A 21,172-nucleotide genomic window follows, 5' to 3' on the forward strand; every position below is an offset into this window, starting at 1 on the left:
GGCGCTGACGCTGTGGTGGTCCGTGGTGTACGTGGGCCAAGACGGCGGAGGAGCCGCTGTACCGAGGCTCGGAACGGACGACTGCAACGCGCGCACAATATTAAAATATTGTTCCATCCCGTGCCATCCAAATGACTTTCCCCCATGCTTCTTGGAATTGCGGAGAGGGGCATCCATCTGCGTTTTTCTTTTTCTTTGTTGTGACTCGAGTCTCGACACTGGTCACTTCTCTTTTTTTTGCACAGACTTTTGGACACTTTTTTTTTTTTTTTTTTTTTTCTGCACTTTTATTTTTATTTAGGCTAAGCATTATCATTATTGTCTTGGTGCAGACGCCTATGTATAGACCTACTGTATATTTGTGTATATATATTTTTGGCACTGTGTTGATAAGTAGTTCCTAATGTTTGGATGAATGGACCATTGTAAGTTCTTTGAGTTTGCAATATGCTTAGAAAAGTCACTTAAAATTGCAATCCATTATAGAAACGTTAAGCACTACTATTCTTTTGTTGTGTTGTGTTTTTTTTCTTTTTCAAACTGTTCTCGACACTATATATATATATATAATTAACTTAACTAATTGCTCTGTATGGTTGATTCTCCTGTATTGTTGTTTCTTCTTGTTTGTTTTTGTCGCTCGGCTGTAGGCCTACACAACAGTCCTTTTTCTTTTTCTTACTGTCCTGTAACCTTAACTGCTGTGCCGCCTCTGGGTGACTTAACTTCCCCTGCCCCTTCTTTGTATATAGACTACTTACTGTTTGTTTAGACTTACTGTTTTCTCTTTTTTTTCTCTCTCATTTTCTTTTATTTACATATCTACTGCATAGTACTGTGTTCTATTCGTCTGTCATTCAATGTTATATGAGATACTTTAATGGTTTCCTGTTGAAATAAGCTTAGTCTTTTCAGGATCTCCTTTTAGTAGACCTTGTACCAGTGAACTGTACCGTCATGAAACTGTACCTTTTCCTATGCAAACTTCTAATAAAGCCTTCAATCAATCAATCAATCTGATCTATAGGTTACAGTACAGTTGTGGCTATTCCACCCTATGGCCGGTAGGTGTCACTGTTCTAACCATTATCCAATCCTCACATAATAGATAACAGCAGTGCTCCTACGTCACTGTCCTCTCAGAGTGTGTGTGACAGCCAAACATGGCGTCCACAATGCTGAGGTCGCTGCAAAGACTAGGACGTCCTTCAACCAAACTACTACTAAACAACTGCTCTGCGGTCACTGTCCTGCAGAACAGGTAAGATCTGCCAAAACCTGGAGATGTTCGACACATAAAACACAGTTTCTGGCCATTCTTTTAAGCCATAAAGGTCCTTTAGAGCTGCACATAATGATAGCATGAAGCTACTAATAATGTGACTTTGGCTAAAAAGGCTTTGGTGTTCAGCTCATGACTGATATGTGAGTAAAACATGTTATATGTGAGCATAACGTCGCTATAACGTCATGTAGTGATTACAATACACATATAATACACTATATTTGTAAGTGACTGTAATGCCTCATAGCCTATAGCTAGCTGTGTTGCTATGCTGCTGCTAGGACGGTTACTCAACGTGTACCCGGTGTTTACTGTTTACATCCCCATCCTCTGCATTATGAGGTCAAGGTGAATGTAGCATCTCTTGTTTCACTGCTACTCAATTTTAAAGACCCCATACTTCTAAAAATGTATTGTTATTAGACCATGGTTTGGTCCAAAAGAATCAGTAATTTGGTCCACAATTAATTTACTGTAGTGCTGTAGGTGTATACATATTAGTTTAGTGAATTAGTCTTGGTATTAGTAGAATTCGTTAGAATTAGAATGAATTAATAGCAATTTAGAATTAGTTTACATTTCTATCCTCTGCATTATGAGGTCAAGGTGAATTTAGCATCTCTTATTTCACTGTTTAAAGACTCCCACTTGTATGTTTATGCACACATAATATTATGGAACCCTAACCTAAGTACTTAAAAACAAAGGTATTGTTATTTGTTAGACCAGTGTTGCCCCATATTTGACATTTCAAGGTCTCCCCTTAACTCTGACAGTGTTACAAATGGAACCAAATGCGGGTCCATTTGTTTCCATTTGTACACTGTCAGAGTTACAGACTTGTATGGGTCAGTTTAGACCCCCATAAAGGAACCCACAGAGTCCCTGGAATAATCCACTTTGAGAACGACTGTGTTAGACCATGATTTGGTCCAAAAGAATCAGTAATTTGGTCCAGAATTCCTTTCCCGTAGTGCTGTAGGAGTGTAGGTATATAAATAATAGTGAAACTCTGATCAAAATGGCCATTCCTGCACTATAGCCTTGATACAAGAGACGGATGCCAGATCATTGTTGACCTGGCATCTGAGACTAAGCATTTGATGTATTACTTTGTGTTGCCTTTGCTTATTGTAAATCGCTCTGGATTAAGAGCGTCTGCTAAATGCCTAAATTGTAAGAGTCAAGACTGTCATATTATATATGAATTCTTCTTTATTAGGATCCCCTAATTACCGGTATATATGATAGTGATATCACTATCATATCATTATTGACCGATGACTGTCTTGATCCAAGACTATTCCTGGACATTCTCTTGTATTTAGTGTACATATGCATTTAATAATGATGAATATCAAGAACCCCCTATTATGCCTGGGAGTCTGTGCTGGCGTGATGAGAATCACTGTCTTCTTTATTTCACTAATAATGTAATAATTTCACAGCCAGTGGTGGACAGTAACTATACATTTACTTGAGTATTTTACAAAGTACACTATTGGGGATGTATTTGTTTGTTTTACAAGCTGTTGACTTTCACTCAAAATAGAAATGTTATATTCTTTGTCCACCACTGACTGTTCACAATATGATGCGAACTTGTGATGCTTCTTTGTTGTGCGCTTGTAGATTTTTTTCTTTATACATTTTGTTGAACAGGACAGCCTGCTTGCATTGTCACTGAAGGCCATCTCTCTGTCCATCTCTTGCAGGCAGAAACAATGGCAGCCAGACGTAGAGTGGACGGAGCAGTATGCTGGGGCAGTGATGTACCCCACAGCCCTCAACGAGAAATGGGTCCCACCACCATGGAATGGTACACACAGTCACAGCGTTAAATAGATTTATGTACCCGTTTAGGGCTGTCACGATGATTATGATTAATGTTTTTTTGAAGCGGTGAAAACCGCTTCCAATGAATGGCTTTGTGTGTATCACGCCCATATATGGTCATTTCAGTCCAGAATGAACAGGCTTTTTCAAAAACAGAATGTCCGTTTAATTACCATATATGGTGATGTCAGTCCAGAATGAACAGGGTTTTTCAAAAACACAAAGTATGTTACCTTATGTCCATATATGGTCACTCCAGGCCAGAATGAACAGGTTTTTCCTGTCCCACAGAATGTCCGTTTAATTACCATATATGGTGATCTCAGTCCAGAATGAACAGGGTTTTTCAAAAACACAAAGTATGTTACCTTATGTCCATATATGGTCACTCCAGGCCAGAATGAACAGGTTTTTCCTGTCCCGTATGTGTAAAATATCAGTCCAGAATGAATAGGCTTTTTCAAAAAGCAAAATGTGTGGTGTCCCTCCCGGTTAGATGAATGGATACTTTGAGGATTGGTCAAGCTTCACATGATAATTTGGCCTTCAGAGTTTATCTGTCTTGTACATGCAGTATCTATTGCAGATTATCAAAACAGATGAAAAATACATTCAGAATAGAGGTTTTATCTGTCCACCGCTTCACTTCGAACCGAGGTTTGATTTTTTTAAGTGTTTCCGTTGTTGAACACTAGAGCATATGAATAAAACACTTTCTGGTTGACTTTTAGGCTTTGAAGTTTCACAGGGCAGATATCGCAAATAAGTGTACAAAGAAATAAGTCAAATGACTTGACATATTTAATAACTTTATACTTCCAAACAATAGCCGATCTACAAGCTCACAATGCGTCGCAAGGTGTTGTGAACTTGTAGATCTGCTATTTTCACCTTCCAAGTTTGCCTAAGATATCAAAAATATTTGAATCAGACGGCACATGGATGGATTTTGGACGCTAGATGCGCTGCCAATTTTATTGTAGCGTTGACATTGTTGCAATTATCTCTCTCTGTCGGAAGAGTGAGATATTCTGGAACGTAAAACGAATGGATTGTAGCTGAATGATTTCTGGTTCCTCTAAGGGAGTGGTTCTCAAACTTGGGGTCAGGACCTCAAGTGGGGTCCCCAAATCATTTTTTGGGGTCCCTCCCCAGATGATTAGCTTAATGTAATCTTTTTTTTCCCCTCATTCAACGGTAAACAAACCAACATACAGTCTAAGTGTATACAGGGTATCTATAAAGTCACAATTTAAGGATTTACAAGGCCGTTTTTATAGAATGCCAAACTGGCCAAACGGTCAAATATTAAGTAAGCAAGAGTCGAACATTGTGAAAATAGCCGATCTACATGCTCACAACGCCTCGCAGTGCGAGGCGTTGTGAGCATGTAGATCGGCTATTTTCACAATATTTATCTGTGGAACCAAGTCACACTAAATGTAATGCCTACAATTCCGAGTGCTTGTCAGGGTGGGGGTCCCAAGTTCAAATATGTTTATTTTGGGGGTCACGGCCTAAAAAGGTTTGAGAACCCCTGCTCTAAGGTTATCTTTGATGTTTGCCTAATTGCCTCCTCTCCCTCCAGACAAAGACCCTCCCATGGAGAAGGAGGTGTCCAACCTGACCATTAACTTTGGTCCCCAGCACCCCGCTGCTCACGGCGTGCTGCGCCTGGTGCTGGAGCTGAGTGGCGAGTCCGTCAAGAAGTGTGACCCTCACATAGGCCTGCTCCACCGCGGCACCGAGAAACTCATCGAGTACAAGACCTACCTGCAGGTAAGCAAGGCCTTGGAAACACAACCTGAGCCCTGGGAAAGAATATTTAGAGATGGGGGGTCGGCAGCCTAATTATGCAAAAGTTAATTGAACACAATGGACTTTTGGGGTTTACAAAAATAGGAAAAAGTCAATTGAACTCAATGGACTTTTGGTGGCGCATGTGCGTCGCCTACTAAAAAGAAACGCACCCAGCCAGGTTCGATACCATGTATGGGCACGGCTTGGTGACATCACGTTAACACCACGATAACGGATCACGGACCTCTAAATATCATCCGTACCACGAGGCATTCATAATTCATTAAAAACACCTAATTATATTGTATATGTGTGAGCAAGCAATAGAGCAATCATAATAACTTATTAACGTATGTGAGAAGCCAATAGAGCAATCACAAAACCTTTAGGAAAACGTCAAAGCACCCTATTTAGGGGATGGGATCGTTCTTCAACAACAACAACGACTTCATGGACTACAACGAGAGCAGCGACAGCGACCCCGAGCCGCCGCCGCGGTGGAGCTCGCCGGAAGGCCCGGAGGACGTCTACATGGCCATGGCCCTGGAAGAGATGCGGGAGCAGGCCATGGTGGAGATGCAGGTGCTGGAGGACATGCAGGCGCAGGCGGTGGAGGAGCGCATGGCCCTGGAGGAGCGTCTGGCCATGACCATGGAGGCCTCCGCCTCCCCGCCGGCGGCCGGCCGGCACGCCATCGCCTCCCTGCCGCGCGTCCCCGTCCGCGACCCGCCTCCCTCCAGGGACTCCTGTCCCATCTGCTGCGGCGAGTACGTCCCGGGGGAGGTGTACACCAGCCTGCCCTGCGGCCACGGCTTCCACAGGCCGTGCGTCGCCCTGTGGCTGCAGAAGTCCGCCTCGTGCCCCGTGTGTCGCCGCGTCTTGGCGTCTCCGGCTTCGCCCGCCTGCCTCCGCATGTCCTTTGCGGCGGCGGCGGCGGCGGAGGCCGGCCGCGGGCCTCGTTTGAGTCGTTTCCGCCTCGAACGAGAATTCTAGTTGTTTTCACTAGGGATGCCTCTGCTCTTCAGATTGGATATCGACCCGATATCAGCCCAAGAAATGTGGATCGGATTGGATTGGATCGCAGTGAAAGTTACCGCTCATAAATATGTGCATTTATTTTAGTTTTATTTTATTGTGGGCTCGCTGAAAGCAAGCACACATATGTTATGTTATCTTCATTATTTATCTATCAGTCAAGTTCTCATCGACAGTACAAAGGCAGGGCCCTTAGCCAATGAGGTCCAGCCAAAGGGTAGATCTTTGTGCCCATCCATGGTGTTACATGCGAGCCCACACTGTTTCGTAGGAACAGTAATTCTAGTTGTACTTATTATTTTTATATATCTTATTTCATATATAAATATAACAAATATGTGCTATATCGGATCAGTATCGGATCTGTATTGATTCTGCCATATCGGTAATCGGTTCGATAATGAAAAATCTAGATCGCACATCTCAAAGTTTCACTTTATTTTATGGCTTTCAGGCAGCGAGCCTTTTTAGAAGTTGGACCGTTAGTCTGCCTGTCCACGTCTAAACAACTGGACCCATCAGAGAAATGTGTTTGGCCTTCTAGGAGATATGGCTAGTGTGTGTGTTTTTGAGCGGTGGTCACAACGCTCCTATACGTGGCCGTGTGTGTGGGTATGTCTGTCTCCGTCCGTGTCTGTCTGTATGTAGCCTACAGTACCTTTTATGACCACACATGTTAAGGGAGGGGCGCTGTTGTTCAGGCCAGGCCAGAACAGGCAAGGCACACTCACACACACGCACACACACACACACACACACACACACACACACACACACACACACACACACACACACACACACACACACACACACACACACACACACACACACACACACACACGCACGCACAGACTCCACCGCTCAGTTCACACAAGTGTGATTTTTTGTTTTCCCTGGGCTAATCGTACCAACCACTGGATTAATCAGGCAGAGCATTGAAATCAGTTACATTTTATGATGGAAGTCAATTATTTTAGCTCCAGTGATATCACTCTTTTATGTATCAATTCCGTTGTAGGTGCAACCCATATGGAAAACAGAAAAAGGCAAACAGGCGCTTCTTCCTTGGATATTTTGTGGTTATCTTGCTTTATATGCCTTTTTATGCCTGCATAAAATGGCCTGACGAGTTGCATTATAAGTTCTGGGACATTTACCTGTTTTACCTGAATCACCTGATAGACTTAATTAACATCCCTCATTAAAATCTTGAAAAAAGGAGGGTCCGGCCGATAGTCGAACCTCAGATACAAGAGGAACAATGTGGATTCCGTCCTGGTCGTGGAACAACTGACCAGCTCTTCACTCTGGCAGGGATCCTGGAGAAGGCCTGGGAGTATGCATATCCGGTCTACATGTGTTTTGTGGATTTGGAGAAGGCATATGACCGGGTCCCCCGGGAGGTTCTGTGGGAGGTGTTGCGGGAATATGGAGTGAGGGGATCCTTGTTGAGGGCCATCCAATCTCTGTATGCCCAAAGCGAGTGTACAGCGGCCGGAATGAGGATCAGCATCTCTAAGTCTGAGGCCATGGTTCTCAGCAGGGAACCGATGGATTGTGCAGTCCAAGTAGGGAATGAGACGTTACCCCAGGTGAAGGAGTTTAAGTATCTCGGGGTCTTGTTCACAAGTGAGAGAAAGGGGAAGACGGAGAAGGAGATCGGCCGGAGAATCGGAGCAGCAGGAGCGGTTTTGCAGTCGCTTAATCGCACTGTTGTGAAGAAAAAAGAGTTGAGCCGTAAGGCAAAGCTCTCTGTCTTTCGAGCAATCTTCGTTCCCACTCTCACCTATGGTCATGAAGTGTGGGTCATGACCGAAAGTATAAGGTCTCGGGTACAAGCGGCCGAAATGAGTTTTCTCAGAAGGTTCTCTGGTATCTCCCTTAGAGATAGGTTGAGAAGGTCAATCACCCGTGAGAGACTTGGAGTAGAACCGCTGCTCCTTAACTTGGAAAGGAGTCAGCTTAGGTGGTTCGGGCATCTAGTACGGATGCCCCCCGAGCGCCTTCCTAGGAAGGTCCTCGATGCACGTCCCACTGGGAGGAGACCCCGTGGCAGACCTAAGACCAGATGGAAGGATTATATCTCCAGACTGGCCTGGGAACGCCTTGGTATACTCCCAGAGGGAGTGGAGGAAGTTGCGCAGGATAAGGAAATCTGGAAGTCTCAGTTGGAGCTGTTACCCCCGCGACCCGATTCCGGATAAGCGGTTGAAGATGGATGGATGGATTAAAATCTTGAAATGTTAGTGACTTGTATTGATTAATTGTCTTTGTGTTGTTTGAAATGATGAGTATGAACATTTCCACCTTTTTAGACCAGATTTACTTTAATACAATTTATAGCAAACTATCTCAAAACAATTACGTTACGTGCCCCTATTTTCTCCAGATACACATGCCTTTATTAGACCCCATCTTCAGTTATATTAAATGGTATGTTCAACAGATTGTACAGTACATGTATTAGCAAGTGATAAATATAGTTTTGAAATACTTTGAGCTCAATTATGTTGTTTATTTATGTTTTACGCTGTGATCAAAACTGATTTAACCCTAGAATCCGATCAACATTAGGTAATAGACATAAAGATAAACAAATGGTGCATTTTATATATAGCATCTTTAATCCAAAACGCTTTACAATGTGCATTACATTAAGTAACCACACATAAGGTACCAACCTGCTCATCAGAAGCAGAAGACACGTCCAAAGTCTGGCCCAAGGGTCAATCCTGGAACGAGGGCAGATTATATGGTCCATGTCTTCCCTCCTAAAATGTATTATTCATGGTTCTCCAGTATAGTCATGTGAAATTCATACATTGATGTTTCTGACTTTTTTATTTTAATTAACCTGGGCAGGTCATGGTTAGGTTACTATGCTATTTCTCTGTAGAATTGGTAAGAATTCCTAGCTTGTTCCTTTGTGTTGTTTCATTCTCAAGATGTGAAAGAGAAGCTGTTATTGAGCGGCGCTAACCACTCCTATAACTGGCTTTGTCTCTATATATGTATGTCCCACATCTGGCTCATAAAAGGCAACACTCACTTCACACTGAGCATACCTAGTGATGCCAGTGGTAAGCGCACCTCATGGCACGCTCTGGTGGTTCACAAGTAGGCCATATATGGCATACTTTTGCACAAGCCGCAAGTTGGCACCCTGACTGACTGCAGTTCTAGTTATTTTTTTGTAGAGACCTTTGCTCACCAGGTTAATTTTGGCCACACTGCCATTTGAACAGCAGACAATGTGTCGGACTATAAATCAATTAGAAATGCATTACCCATAAATTGCTTGTGAAAGGCTGTGCGTTTTTTGTTTGGTTCCCAGCACATTATGAGTGACATACATTTCGCTACACTACCAACAGAACAACTATTGATATTGAACTGTAGCACATTATAACAGAAGATGCCATCAGCCCTGAGGTATTTTCATATTTTCAAATAAGGCCCATTTTGGAATAAAAAAACAACAACACCACAGCTTTGGGGTTAAGTGGCTGCCACTTCTGAGTGATGTCATCCTTTTCCCCCTATCTGATTGGCTTCTCATTAGAGTCAACGGCAACCACGCTTGCAATTTCTACTACTGTACATAAAGTAATATACTTTGTGTGTGTTTTCAGCGAACTGCATTTCTAGTTTCTATACAATTCCCTTATTTCGTTCCCTGTAAGATCTATTTAGCAAATCATGTATTATATTTCATGCTTACAGGGAAATGAATGAAATGAGACAGAATATGCTTATAAAGTTGTCTGACTGAACTAAGTATATAGGATATTTAAGTGTTTTTAAAAAGGTGCATTGTGTGGTTTTTGTGTTCTCAGGCGTTGCCCTACTTCGACCGCCTGGACTACGTGTCCATGATGTGCAACGAGCAGGCCTACTCCCTGGCCGTGGAGAAACTGCTCAACATCCAGGCTCCTCTCCGAGCACAGTGGATCAGAGGTGAGCCGGGGGTCCTCAGAGTTACTACAGGGGGGCCGCCCTAGCATCGCTATTTGGAGAACTTTACCAAAAAACAGCAGATCTACAAGCTCACAACGCCTTGCGCTGTTATTTTGTCATAATCGTCATAGTTTTTGGAGCTGTGTGCAGCTCCCTATACGTGGCTGTGTGGGTCTGTGTGTCTGTGTGTCTGTATGTAGCCTGACTTCGGCGCGTAACTAGTGCCGCACCATTTACGCCACTCGCGCAATATATACATCAAAATGTGCGGCTCGGCCGGGAATGGTGTTCTATTACCTTTCGTTCCGATCCGCCTTACCATGCCGACGTAATCGGCAAAAAACGACGCTTAATTGTCCCCATTGACTTATAATGGGACAATGCAAGAAATCACTTTCAAGTATTTTTCTCTCGTAAACCATAGGAGCTACAGTTTCAAACCTCGGAATAATTACATCACTCGGCCTCATGGTGGCGCTATAACGGCCCACTTTACGTTTTGCCCCGTAACTCTTGAACCGTAGATCGGAAAATTAAAGTTCTTTTTTCCCTGGATTCCTTGGGTCAAGACGCATCTCCCCATATAGGCCACGCCCATTTGCGCCAGGATAGATTTTCCGCCATCTTGAATTTTCTCCAAAACACACTTTTTGCTCCTTTTCCTACATATTTTCTTCAAATGTCACAAAAATCGGTACACATGATCTACACACACACACACACACACACACACACACACACACACACACACACAGCTCCACTTCACACGGGTGTGATTTTTTCATTTCCAAATGTTCATATATTTTCAAAAATAGTGGAAATGGCAGATCTACAAACTATCGTGATGCGTTGTGAGCTTGTAGATCAGCTATTTCCACGATTAAAAGTTCTTTTTAAAGTATAAAGTTGTCACATAAGTCAGTCATTTCTTTGTGTATTTAAGTTACGTGTCAAAGCCTACAAGCCAAACAAAAATGTGATTGTCAAACACGATTAAATCGTTAATCACAATTATTGGAGCGACAATTAATCGTCACGTAAAATGTCCTAATCGTGACAGCCCTAACTCCCAGGGTGTGTGTGTTTTCATGTTGTGTTGTGCAGTGCTGTTCGGTGAGCTGACTCGCATCCTGAACCACATCATGGCCATCACCACGCACGCCCTGGACATCGGAGCCATGACCCCCTTCTTCTGGTTGTTTGAGGAGAGAGAGAAGGTCATTGCTAACCACCACATTGCTGTGCTCCTTTCTTCTTCCTCACCCCTTATCCTCAGTGTTTCCCAGAGGATGGAGTGAAATATCTCGCTCGCTCGTCGGGCAGAACCCTCTTATCACCGTAGTTTAACTGTTTGTGTTTTTATTGCGACCGTCAGGTCGCATTTACTATCAAAACCTCCACCGCCTGTCTGTCCGTCAGTCAGTCACGTCACCACCTGTCTGTCCGTCAGTCAGTCACGTCACACTTTTGCCCTGCTCATATCTCCGCCATAGTTGCCCCTATCCATGTGATATTTTCCACACACACTCCTTGCCTGCCAAACCACAACCTCCACCCATCAATTCTCACATGGCCCTCTTCTAGCGCCACCATGAGGCCGATTTTTGCTAAACACATTTTTGGACACTGCTCCTACAAATTTTGCCCTAAAATCACGCAAATCGGTACACAGTATGTCTACACTCATCTCATCAACATGGACCTGTCCCATTTAGCGCCACCTTCAGGCCGATCTTTTAAAACACATTTTTGGACACTACTCCTACAGATTTTGCCCTAAAATCACGCAAATCGCTACACAGTATGTCTACACTCATGTCATCAACATGGATCTGTCCCATATAGCGCCACCATCAGGCCGATTTTTTCAAACACATTTTTGGACACTACTACAAATTTTGCCCTAAAATCACGCAAATCGGTACACACTTGCTCTACGCTCATGTCATCAACATGGATCTCTCCCATTTAGCGCCACCTTCAGGCCTATTTTTAATAACACATTTTTGGACACTACTACAGATTTTGCCCTAAAATCACGCAAATCGCTACACACTATGTCTACACTCATGTCATCAACATGGATCTGTCCCATATAGCGCCACCATCAGGCCGATTTTTTCAAACACATTTTTGGACACTGCTCCTACAAATTTTGCCCTAAAATCACGCAAATCGGTACACACTTGCTCATGTCATCAACATGGATCTCTCCCATTTAGCGCCACCTTCAGGCCGATTTTTAATAACACATTTTTGGACACTACTCCTACAGATTTTGCCCTAAAATCACGCAAATCGCTACACACTATGTCTACACTCATGTCATCAACATGGATCTGTCCCATATAGCGCCACCATCAGGCCGATTTTTTCAAACACATTTTTGGACACTGCTCCTACACATTTTGGCCTAAAATCACGCTGCGACCTGACGGTCGCTTATCTCCCGATTAGGGAGTCTTACTGGTGTAATTTAATGCCCTACTTGATCATACTACAGCGTCACACAAAAGTATCCAAAATCTACAAGATCTACAAGCTCGAAATTTGAATCCTGAAAAGTTACTCGCAGTGCAGGTGTTGTGAGCTTGTAGATGGGCTATTTTGACAATGTTCGCCTCTCTTTTCTTGCGTAATATTTGGCCAATTTAAAAGGTTATACATTTGTAAATGTTGTAATGTGCAGAATACTATCTCCGTTTGTTTAAATCATCTGAGGGCCCCCAAATAATTTGGGTAGCCCACTGATGTAGGGAAAACATTGATCCTTACATCCATCCTTCCTTCCTTCTCAAATGCAAGTTTTCATAATGACCTTATTTATTAATTTATACTCTTGTCATATGACCCATGTTCCTCTGCGACAATAACCTGGCCTCCTGTCCCCCTGTGTCCAGATGTTTGAGTTCTATGAGCGGGTGTCTGGAGCCAGGATGCACGCTGCCTATGTCAGACCCGGCGGCGTTCACCAGGTAAAGATTCAGGTGGAATCGGTTAACGCCGCCATAATTTTTGTTGTAGCTTTGAGAGAACTTACTACGATACAACTAGGACTGTCACAATTGTTAATTGTGACGGGCCAAATCGCAAGTGTTTGTATTTTTGCATGATCGAAAAATGTTCACATTTTCAAAAATAGAGGAAATAGTGAGCCATAATTAATCAAGTCAAGTAAAATCTCATTATGGTGACAGCCCTACATACATACAACCTGTTCTTCAGCTGGGACCAAGGCTATTTTGACGTCATGATGTGTTAACATCGCTTGGTTTGACTTTGGGTGAAATGTAGTTTTGTGTCTTACACTATGTCCTATTTCATCAGTGGATGTAAAGAAAAAAAGGTCTTAGCCAGGTATCTACAAGACTTAAGGCGGTTCGTGGTGAACTGACGTGTCGTGTAACTTGCGTTACAGGACATGCCCCTGGGTTTGATGGACGACATCTATGAGTGGGCGAAGAACTTCTCCATCCGAATCGACGAGGTGGAAGAGGTTTGTGTCTTGTGTCTACTGCTTATATCTCTGTGAGATGGTAAACAGAATGCACAGTTATGTTAGGATAATGGTCAGGGTTCCCACGGTCAAGAAATTCCTGGAAATACTGGAAAAGTTTTGGAATTGATCAACGGTCCTGGAAAAAATAGCCATGCATTGTCTTTGGTTATTGATTTTGTTAATGCCAAATTGTCAAATATTAGAGGCAGAAATTGTGAAAATAGCAGATCTACATGCTCACAATGCCTAAAACCGTGTTATACAAAATTCCTCAACTCTTAGTGCTCGTCAGGGTGCCGGGGTCCCCAGTTCAAATATGATTTTTTCGGGGGTCACAGCCTGAAAAGGTTGAGAACCACTAGCATACACTACCTGTCTTTGGGCATTGTGCATACAGTAGGAGTAAGCGACCTGTTATTGAGCTGAATTATTGTTATATAGTCCTGGAAATCTGGTTAAATTAAGTTGTGGAAATGAATTGGTAAAGATGTGTGGGAACCCTGAATGGTGGCCAAGCCATCAATAGCTCACACTGTCTGTTGGTTTTCCCACTCTGAGCAGATGCTGACCAACAACCGTATCTGGAAGAACCGCACGGTTGACATCGGGGTCGTCACCGCAGAAGAGGCCCTTAACTGGGGTTTCAGGTAACATGTACACTAGGGCAGAGCTCTCCCACCAGCTCCCTGTATCACTGTTTCAACCCCCCGAAAATATTCATACATTTTTAATGTGGGCTGTCCCCTCTGGCTAATCGTGGTTCATGTCAAATTTAAAGAAATGTCGCCATTGCATGAGACGCGCGAAGCCAGAACAAGGGCATTCAATACGGAACCCGAACCTGCAAAAGGGTTGAGAAGAATTTATAACGCATAATGACAAGTGATGGGAGATGCCTACGTTATGGAGCGGTCACAGGGAGTTTGTAGAGTTTGATGGCCGGAAAGAACGTCTTTTTTAATCACCATGTTTCTGTGCTTCATGTTGATTTCATCGACTAAGACAATGACGAAATATTTTCGTCGATTACCCTTTTCCATTGACGAAAACGAATGAAAACTAAGCCACGATGACTATGACTAAGACTAATATATTGACAATTACGTCAACAAATAGTAACTAGATTAAAATGTTATGGAGGGGAGAGGAGATCCAGTAGAACGAAAAGACAAGTCATTTCATAGATGGTTGTGCTCAGGTGTTGCACTCTGAAAATAGCAGATCTACAAGCTGCGTTGTGAGCTTGTAGATCGGTTATTTTCAGAACGCAACCAAGTGTAAAATCAGGTATTATGAGGCCATCAAGGCCCGCTAACATACTTTTTAGTCGACAAAATCAACTGTAGATTTAGCCGATTAAAATCTTATCATATTTAGTCGACTAAAACTAGACTGAACTATAAAACATCTCAGAAGACTAAAATGGGACTGAAACTGACTGAAATTATACTCAAATGACTATGACTAAAACCAAATCAAAACACTGCTGTGCTTGTTTCTCCCCGTGTCAGTGGAGTGATGCTGAGAGGGTCGGGTATCAAGTGGGACCTGAGGAAGTCTCAGCCCTACGACAAGTACGACGAGGTGGAGTTCGACGTCCCCATCGGAAGCAACGGCGACTGCTATGACAGGTACTGTACATTATGGTGTTTTTGGCGGAATCCACGCCAGGGTGAGTAGCTTTTTTTGGAAGCAGCCATAGCTGAGTGGATGTTCAGTCCTGACCATCTTAACACAGCGGGTGCCCACGAGGTGTCTACGCGACAATTTCTTTGATGTCGCTGGAGGCCCACGACGCGTTGGACGCATTTACTGTAATTACAGTATAACTTTATATCTCACCGTTAGGTCGGGGCTACGCCTGGATGTAGCCCATTAGCCGCTAGTCGCTTCGAGTCGACGCTGAGAGCATCGCGCGGCCGTTTTTCTCCGTATACTCCAATGCATTTCCCCATCTTTAAAGCCCTTTATTTCCGATGTTTGTTTTATGGCTAAAACTGTGGCCGCGTGCGGCAAAATGTCCAAATTTTGATTGGCAGTGAACAGCTATGATCAACACTAGCCCATACAGTAAGTTACACAATAACATCCTGTCTGCGCTCATGTGACCAAGTGACGTCATCACGCATGCATTGACGCAACAGGGCCTCGTATTCTTCTATGGAAGTGCTATGGGGGCACTCAGAGGGGATGACTGGCGCCTCCTGGTGGGCAGTCGATGTGTTAAGCACCATCTTAAGTCCCCCCTCTCCCCCCCCCATTCCCCTAGGACAAGGAGAGGGCAGGTGACTTTACTCTGTGTAGGAAGCCTAAGAAAGAGGCTAAAAAATGATTAACTATTTTCACAATATTTATCTGTGGAACCTAGTCAAACAAAATTGAATGCCTCAACTCATACATTCCAAGTGCTTGTTATGGTGAGGGGTCCCCAGTTCAAATATGATACTTTTGGGGGGTCATGGCCTGTAAAGGTTGAGAACCACTGCATTACATCATATGACCAAAGGTGAGTGGATAGCCTTTTCTTATTAGTGTTTCTAATTAGGGCCCTTCGTTCCAGTGAATGGTCTTTGCTGCCGCTACAGTCTCTTGAAGTCAATAAGTGTTCTTCAAATGTTTTGGTAACCGTTTGCAGAACAAGGCCATTTCCTCTTTCAGCCGCCCGCAAAATGAAGTGTCTGACCTCAGAAACGATTCAAAACAACATAAAATGGTCACTGCCACTTTTGCTGGAATTTAAAAATATGTCTTGCCTTTTATATTTGTATACTTGACCTTTTTGGAAAGTACTGTATTTTGTGTAATTTGATTACATGAATCAGTGGAACTTGTAAAAGCTTCATGCTTCATGCTGATCTATATTCATATTTCTTGATTGCATTGCATATATGTTTTTTCCTGTTTCTATGTCTGAAGCGGTATGTAAATATATTTTTGAATAGTGTTAAATGCGTTTAAATTTCTTTCATAGTTGTGTATCAGAAAAACATTTTTATTTTGGAAATCAGTCATTATTGTAGTGCGACCTGGTCATGACCGGGCCAGTCGTGTTATGTAGCCCAGGGGTCTTCAACGTTTTCAGGCCAAATACCCCTTAGTTGAGAGAGAGATGAAGCAGGAACTTTTTCATAGATTCCATATAGTTTCATTGTTTGACAGGACAATCATCAGTGTATTTTTGATCCATGTCAATTTGTGTATATTTAACCACTTGAACCGTCAGTGCATAACTTGACCTTTCACTCTGTACTCAGTCTGCTCTTTTTCTCCTCTACATCGAACGTCTTTGCAGAAAATAGCCGATTTACAAGCTCACTGTGAGTTTGTAGATCTGCTATTTTTGGCTAAAGTTCTCAGAGTATGGACGCTATAGGATTCAAGTGGTTAATATAAAAAAGGTTTCTATCACAAGATTTGGAGGACAGGTTTCTATCACAAGATTTGGAGGACTCCCTGTAGTAACTCTGAGGACCCCCTACGGGTCACGGACCCCCTGTTGAAGATCTAGCCTAATCTTACTCTCTTGTGCGCGTGCGTGCGCAGGTACCTGTGCAGGGTAGAGGAGATGAGGCAGAGTCTTCGCATCATGCTGGAAGCCCTCAACAAGATGCCAGAGGGAGAGATCAAGGTGGACGATGCAAAGGTGGCCCCACCCAAGAGGTCTGAGATGAAGGTATGACATCAAGTTGGAGAACCACTGCTGTATGGTGTGGATTGACTGCCACCTTCCCCACTGAATGTTAACCAGCTTTTCAACTTGTGTGTGGCGAGACAGAGCAGCAGACAGCCATAAGTGCGCTATAGTCTGAAATGGGCACGGACTAGCCTCGTTCACCAGCCTTTATTCTCATCTCCGAAGCGAAAAGCCTGGTCATAACCTAATGCAGAGAGTGGGGTAGGATCTCTGTCGTACGCATTTCCCCCGAAACGCTCTTTTTCGACCAATTACAACACTTGTTTCATTTAAGGAGAACGTAAACAGATTTGTAAAGCCTCAGTGTCGTTTACTTGGTCGGTACTTTGCCAAATTCCTGTTCTTCCGCTTAGACACTTGACCAGCTACATCTTGCCCAGCGTGGGCACGGACTAAGCAGAAGCAAAGTTGATTTGGGTGTTTCAGATGTTTTGTACACATCCGTTTAGTGGGAAAAACGCAGCAGTTATAAATGGCTTTTGCTGCTGGTTGTGAATTTGGCAAATCTGCACTAGTTTGTGAAGATTCAAAATAGACTCTGAATTTCTGAAACGATCCCTATGGGAAGTATCACTTACTTGTAAATATGCCTTGACGCAACTTCCCTATGGGAAGTATCACTTACTTGTAAATATGCCTTGACGCAACTGTGATTCCACTTCAGCTCTTTACTCTCAGAAGTGACATTTCTTTTTGTGTCCCCTCCCCCCCCATGACAGGTGTCCATGGAGTCTCTGATCCACCACTTCAAGCTGTACACAGAGGGTTACCAGGTTCCTCCTGGGTCCACCTACACAGCTGTGGAGGCACCAAAGGTGAGGCTCCCCTCCTTTTCTTTGAATGGGCCCATTCATTGAATTTACTTGTAGACGGGGTTCCCACGGTCATGAAATTCCTGGAAATATTTTGAAATTAGAAAAATATTTTTCCAGTACTGGAAAAGTTTTGGAATGTATCAAGGGTCCTGGAAGGTCCAGGAAAAAAATAGCTATTCATTGTCTTTGGTTATTGATTTTGTTAATACCTCTGAAATGACAAATTAAACAAATATGTCAAATATTAGAGGCAGAAATTGTGAAAATAGCCAATCTACATGCTCACAACGTCTCACAACGCCTCGCGTTGTGAGCATGTAGATCTGCTATTTTCACAATAGAAACGTGTTCTACAAAATTCCTCAACTCTTAGTGCTCGTCAGGGTGGGGGGGTCCCCAGTTAAAACATGATTATTTCGGGGGTCACAGCCTGAAAAGGTTGAGAACCACTGGCATACACTAGCTGTCTTTGGGCATTGCGCATAGGAGTAAGCGACTCGTTATTGAGCGGAATTATTGTTATATAGTCCTGGAAATCGGGTTAAATATTCTGGAAAAGTTTTGGAAATTAATTGGTAAGAATGTGTGGGAATTTGAGGCATGTGGACTGTGGACGATGAATGTGCTCTGAAATGACGCTTAACTTATTCTCCATTGAATTTGAAACACTTTATTTTAACACCACACATCTTGCATTGTGTCGTATGCAAAGGCTAAAATGTAATTGGACAGCATCTTGTGTATTTGCCAGGTCATTGTTTGGGGAGGGATGTTCTACTGTTAAGACTGATGATTCTTGGTTTAGCTTTGATCTTAGATGACTATTTCTATGCATTTGATGTATTACCTTGTGTTGACCTTGCTTACTCTAAATCGCTCTTGATTAAGAGCGTCTGCTAAATGCCTAAATTGTTAATTGTATGGAGGTTTGCATTGGAAAAGTAAAGTAAAATACAGTTTACTAATACGATTTAAACTGAGAGCCACTGGTCTAAGTTATAGTGTGTGTGTGTGTGTGTGTGTGTGTGTGTGTGTTTGCGCGTGAGCGTGCACGCGTTAACTGTTAACCTCTCCATTCATTAATTGGTTCCAGGGTGAGTTTGGCGTCTATCTGGTGTCAGACGGCTCCAGCAGACCGTACCGCTGCAAGATCAAAGCTCCCGGCTTCGCCCACTTGGTGCGTGCTTAAACTTCACAACAACACTCTGTGAATTATTAAACAAACGCACCCACCATTCATTCATTATTCAGCGCCTTTAACCGGCGTCTCCTTAAATATACTTTTACTTCATTAAGTACAGTATGTTTATGAAGCACCCAGAGAACAGTTTTCTTTTAAAGCACACAAACTTGTAACTGCCGTAGTCAACACTTGTTTTGGTAAGTTGAAAACGGGATTCAATTTCACATAAAATTTAAGCCTAATTGTCAGCAAGTTTCTTGGCAAACTGATGCATGGAATAGCCCTCACTTGGTAAAACAAACAGTCGACTGGCATGTTTCTTGAGAAATCTGTTTAGTTTGTTTGGCAATTTTCTTAGTAACTTGCAACATGACGAAAGATAAGGGTCCCTGATTATAGAAACATGAGTTCTTCAAAAACACTAGAAGGATTTAGAAGACATTTGTAGTATCGGGTCAATATATTCCAAGACTTATACAAATTGTCATGATAAAAAAAGCAGATCTGTGCGCTTGTATAGCTGCTATTTCTTTTTTAATAATGCATAATAATTCATCAGAATACTGGATTTCAGGTCAGGTGTGCCAACACAGTCACAAAGATTTTAGATCTTTGATTAATTAGCATTGGCATTTAAAGATCATTTAAGGACAAGCTAAAATGTATAGCCAGCAGCAATAGTAGTAATGTCTAGTGATTTATTTAAATCAATTTAATGCTATTCTGATTAAATGTATACATTACATCAAAATATAGATGTATCAATACATAATTAATGTGTTTTTTTCTTCCAACAGGCTAGTCTGGACATGATGGCCAAGGGACACATGCTTGCTGACGTGGTGGCCATTATCGGTAAGAAAGTGTTCCATTCTGTTCACCATCTCAAACTACGAGCAAACATGTACAAAGTGTTCTTCACAATGAATTGGACCAGTGGTTCTCAACCTGTGGGTCGGGACCCCTAGGGGGGTCCTCACATGATTCTGGCGGAGGTCCCCAGATGACAGTGAAGTGACAATTTAAGGACTTTTAAGACCTTTTTAATTAAAAAAATAAATAATAAGAAAAAGTCCTTTATTGTATCAAAGGTAATCAACAAACTATACCATAAAAATTGGTGAAACGTTGGCCAAATTGTCAATAATATAAGAAAGGGACAAAAACTGTGATAATTCGGATCTACAAGCTCACAACACATCACTGTCTGAGGCATTGTGAGCTTGTAGATCTGCCTTGTTCACAATATTTATCTGTGGAACTGAATATTGAATGCTTCAACGCCTACATTCCAAGTGTTTGCCGGGGTGGGGGGGTCCCCAATTATCAAATATGATCATTTTTAGGGGTCACTGCCCAAAAAGGTTGAGAACCACTGAATTGGAACACATTTAATTGGATTTTCGAAGGTGCAATCAAGTGATAAACAAGTGACGTATCGATGACACTGTTGTTAAAAAAGGCACTTCTCCTCTCTTACAACAGGCACACAGGATATTGTGTTTGGAGAAGTTGACCGTTAAAAAGCTGCTGTGTATCGTCTGTTCATTTCTCTCTTTCGAAGAGGACTTCTTCTTCCCTTGCCCTAAACCCGTTCGTCTGTCACAGTTCAGTTGTCTTCATGATCCACCGTAGAGGAAAAAAGAAACGTGTTGACAAGAGAACTCCATTGTACAATGTGTCTAAATAAACCTAATTAATATTTTATGACCAAACTTAAGATGTACGTTGTTTTTTTGTTTGTTTGTTTCTTGTAGTTTAGGAACTGAATTGGAGCATTGGCTAGAGCAGTGGTTCTCAAAGTGTATTCCGGGAACTCGCTAGGTTCCTTTTTGGGGGTCTAAATTGACCCTTACAAGTTTATAACTTTGACAAAGTTAAGGCGAGACCTTCTACTTTCAAAGTGCATAACTTTGACAAAGTTAAGGGGAGACCGTCAACTTTCAAAGTTTGAGAGCCACTGGGCTAGAGCAGTGGTTCTCAAAGTGGATTCCAGGGACTCTGTGGGTTCTAAATTGACCCTTACAGGTCTGTAACTCTTGACAGTGTACAAATGTATTTGTACACT

At 42.6% G+C, this 21,172-nt stretch overlaps 1 protein-coding gene across 1 annotated transcript; it reads left to right on the forward strand.

Moving 5' to 3' along the window:
• Window positions 1–1,142: 1,142 nt before the first annotated feature.
• ndufs2 (NADH:ubiquinone oxidoreductase core subunit S2) lies at window positions 1,143–20,800 on the forward strand. The gene is made up of 14 exons (XM_080741806.1): window positions 1,143–1,261; window positions 3,001–3,104; window positions 4,710–4,900; window positions 9,793–9,913; window positions 11,018–11,130; window positions 12,814–12,888; window positions 13,332–13,409; window positions 13,974–14,059; window positions 14,924–15,043; window positions 16,956–17,085; window positions 17,826–17,921; window positions 19,015–19,098; window positions 19,902–19,959; window positions 20,590–20,800. The coding sequence occupies exons 1-14, from the start codon at window positions 1,164–1,166 to the stop codon at window positions 20,625–20,627; spliced, it is 1,392 nt and encodes a 463-aa protein (XP_080597932.1). The 5' UTR covers window positions 1,143–1,163; the 3' UTR covers window positions 20,628–20,800.
• Window positions 20,801–21,172: the final 372 nt, after the last annotated feature.

Source organism: Nannobrachium achirus (assembly GCF_963921795.1).
Source record: "Nannobrachium achirus genome assembly, chromosome: 14".
Taxonomy (NCBI): Eukaryota; Metazoa; Chordata; class Actinopteri; order Myctophiformes; family Myctophidae; genus Nannobrachium; species Nannobrachium achirus.

Coding starts and splice junctions, on each gene's coding strand:
- ndufs2 (XM_080741806.1), top strand. CDS start 1,164: ATGGCGTCCACAATGCTGAGGTCGCTGCAAAGACTAGGACGTCCTTCA. Junction 11,131..12,813: donor TGTTTGAGGAGAGAGAGAAG/GTCATTGCTAAC, acceptor CCCTGTGTCCAG/ATGTTTGAGTTCTATGAGCG. Junction 19,960..20,589: donor TGACGTGGTGGCCATTATCG/GTAAGAAAGTGT, acceptor CTCTTACAACAG/GCACACAGGATATTGTGTTT.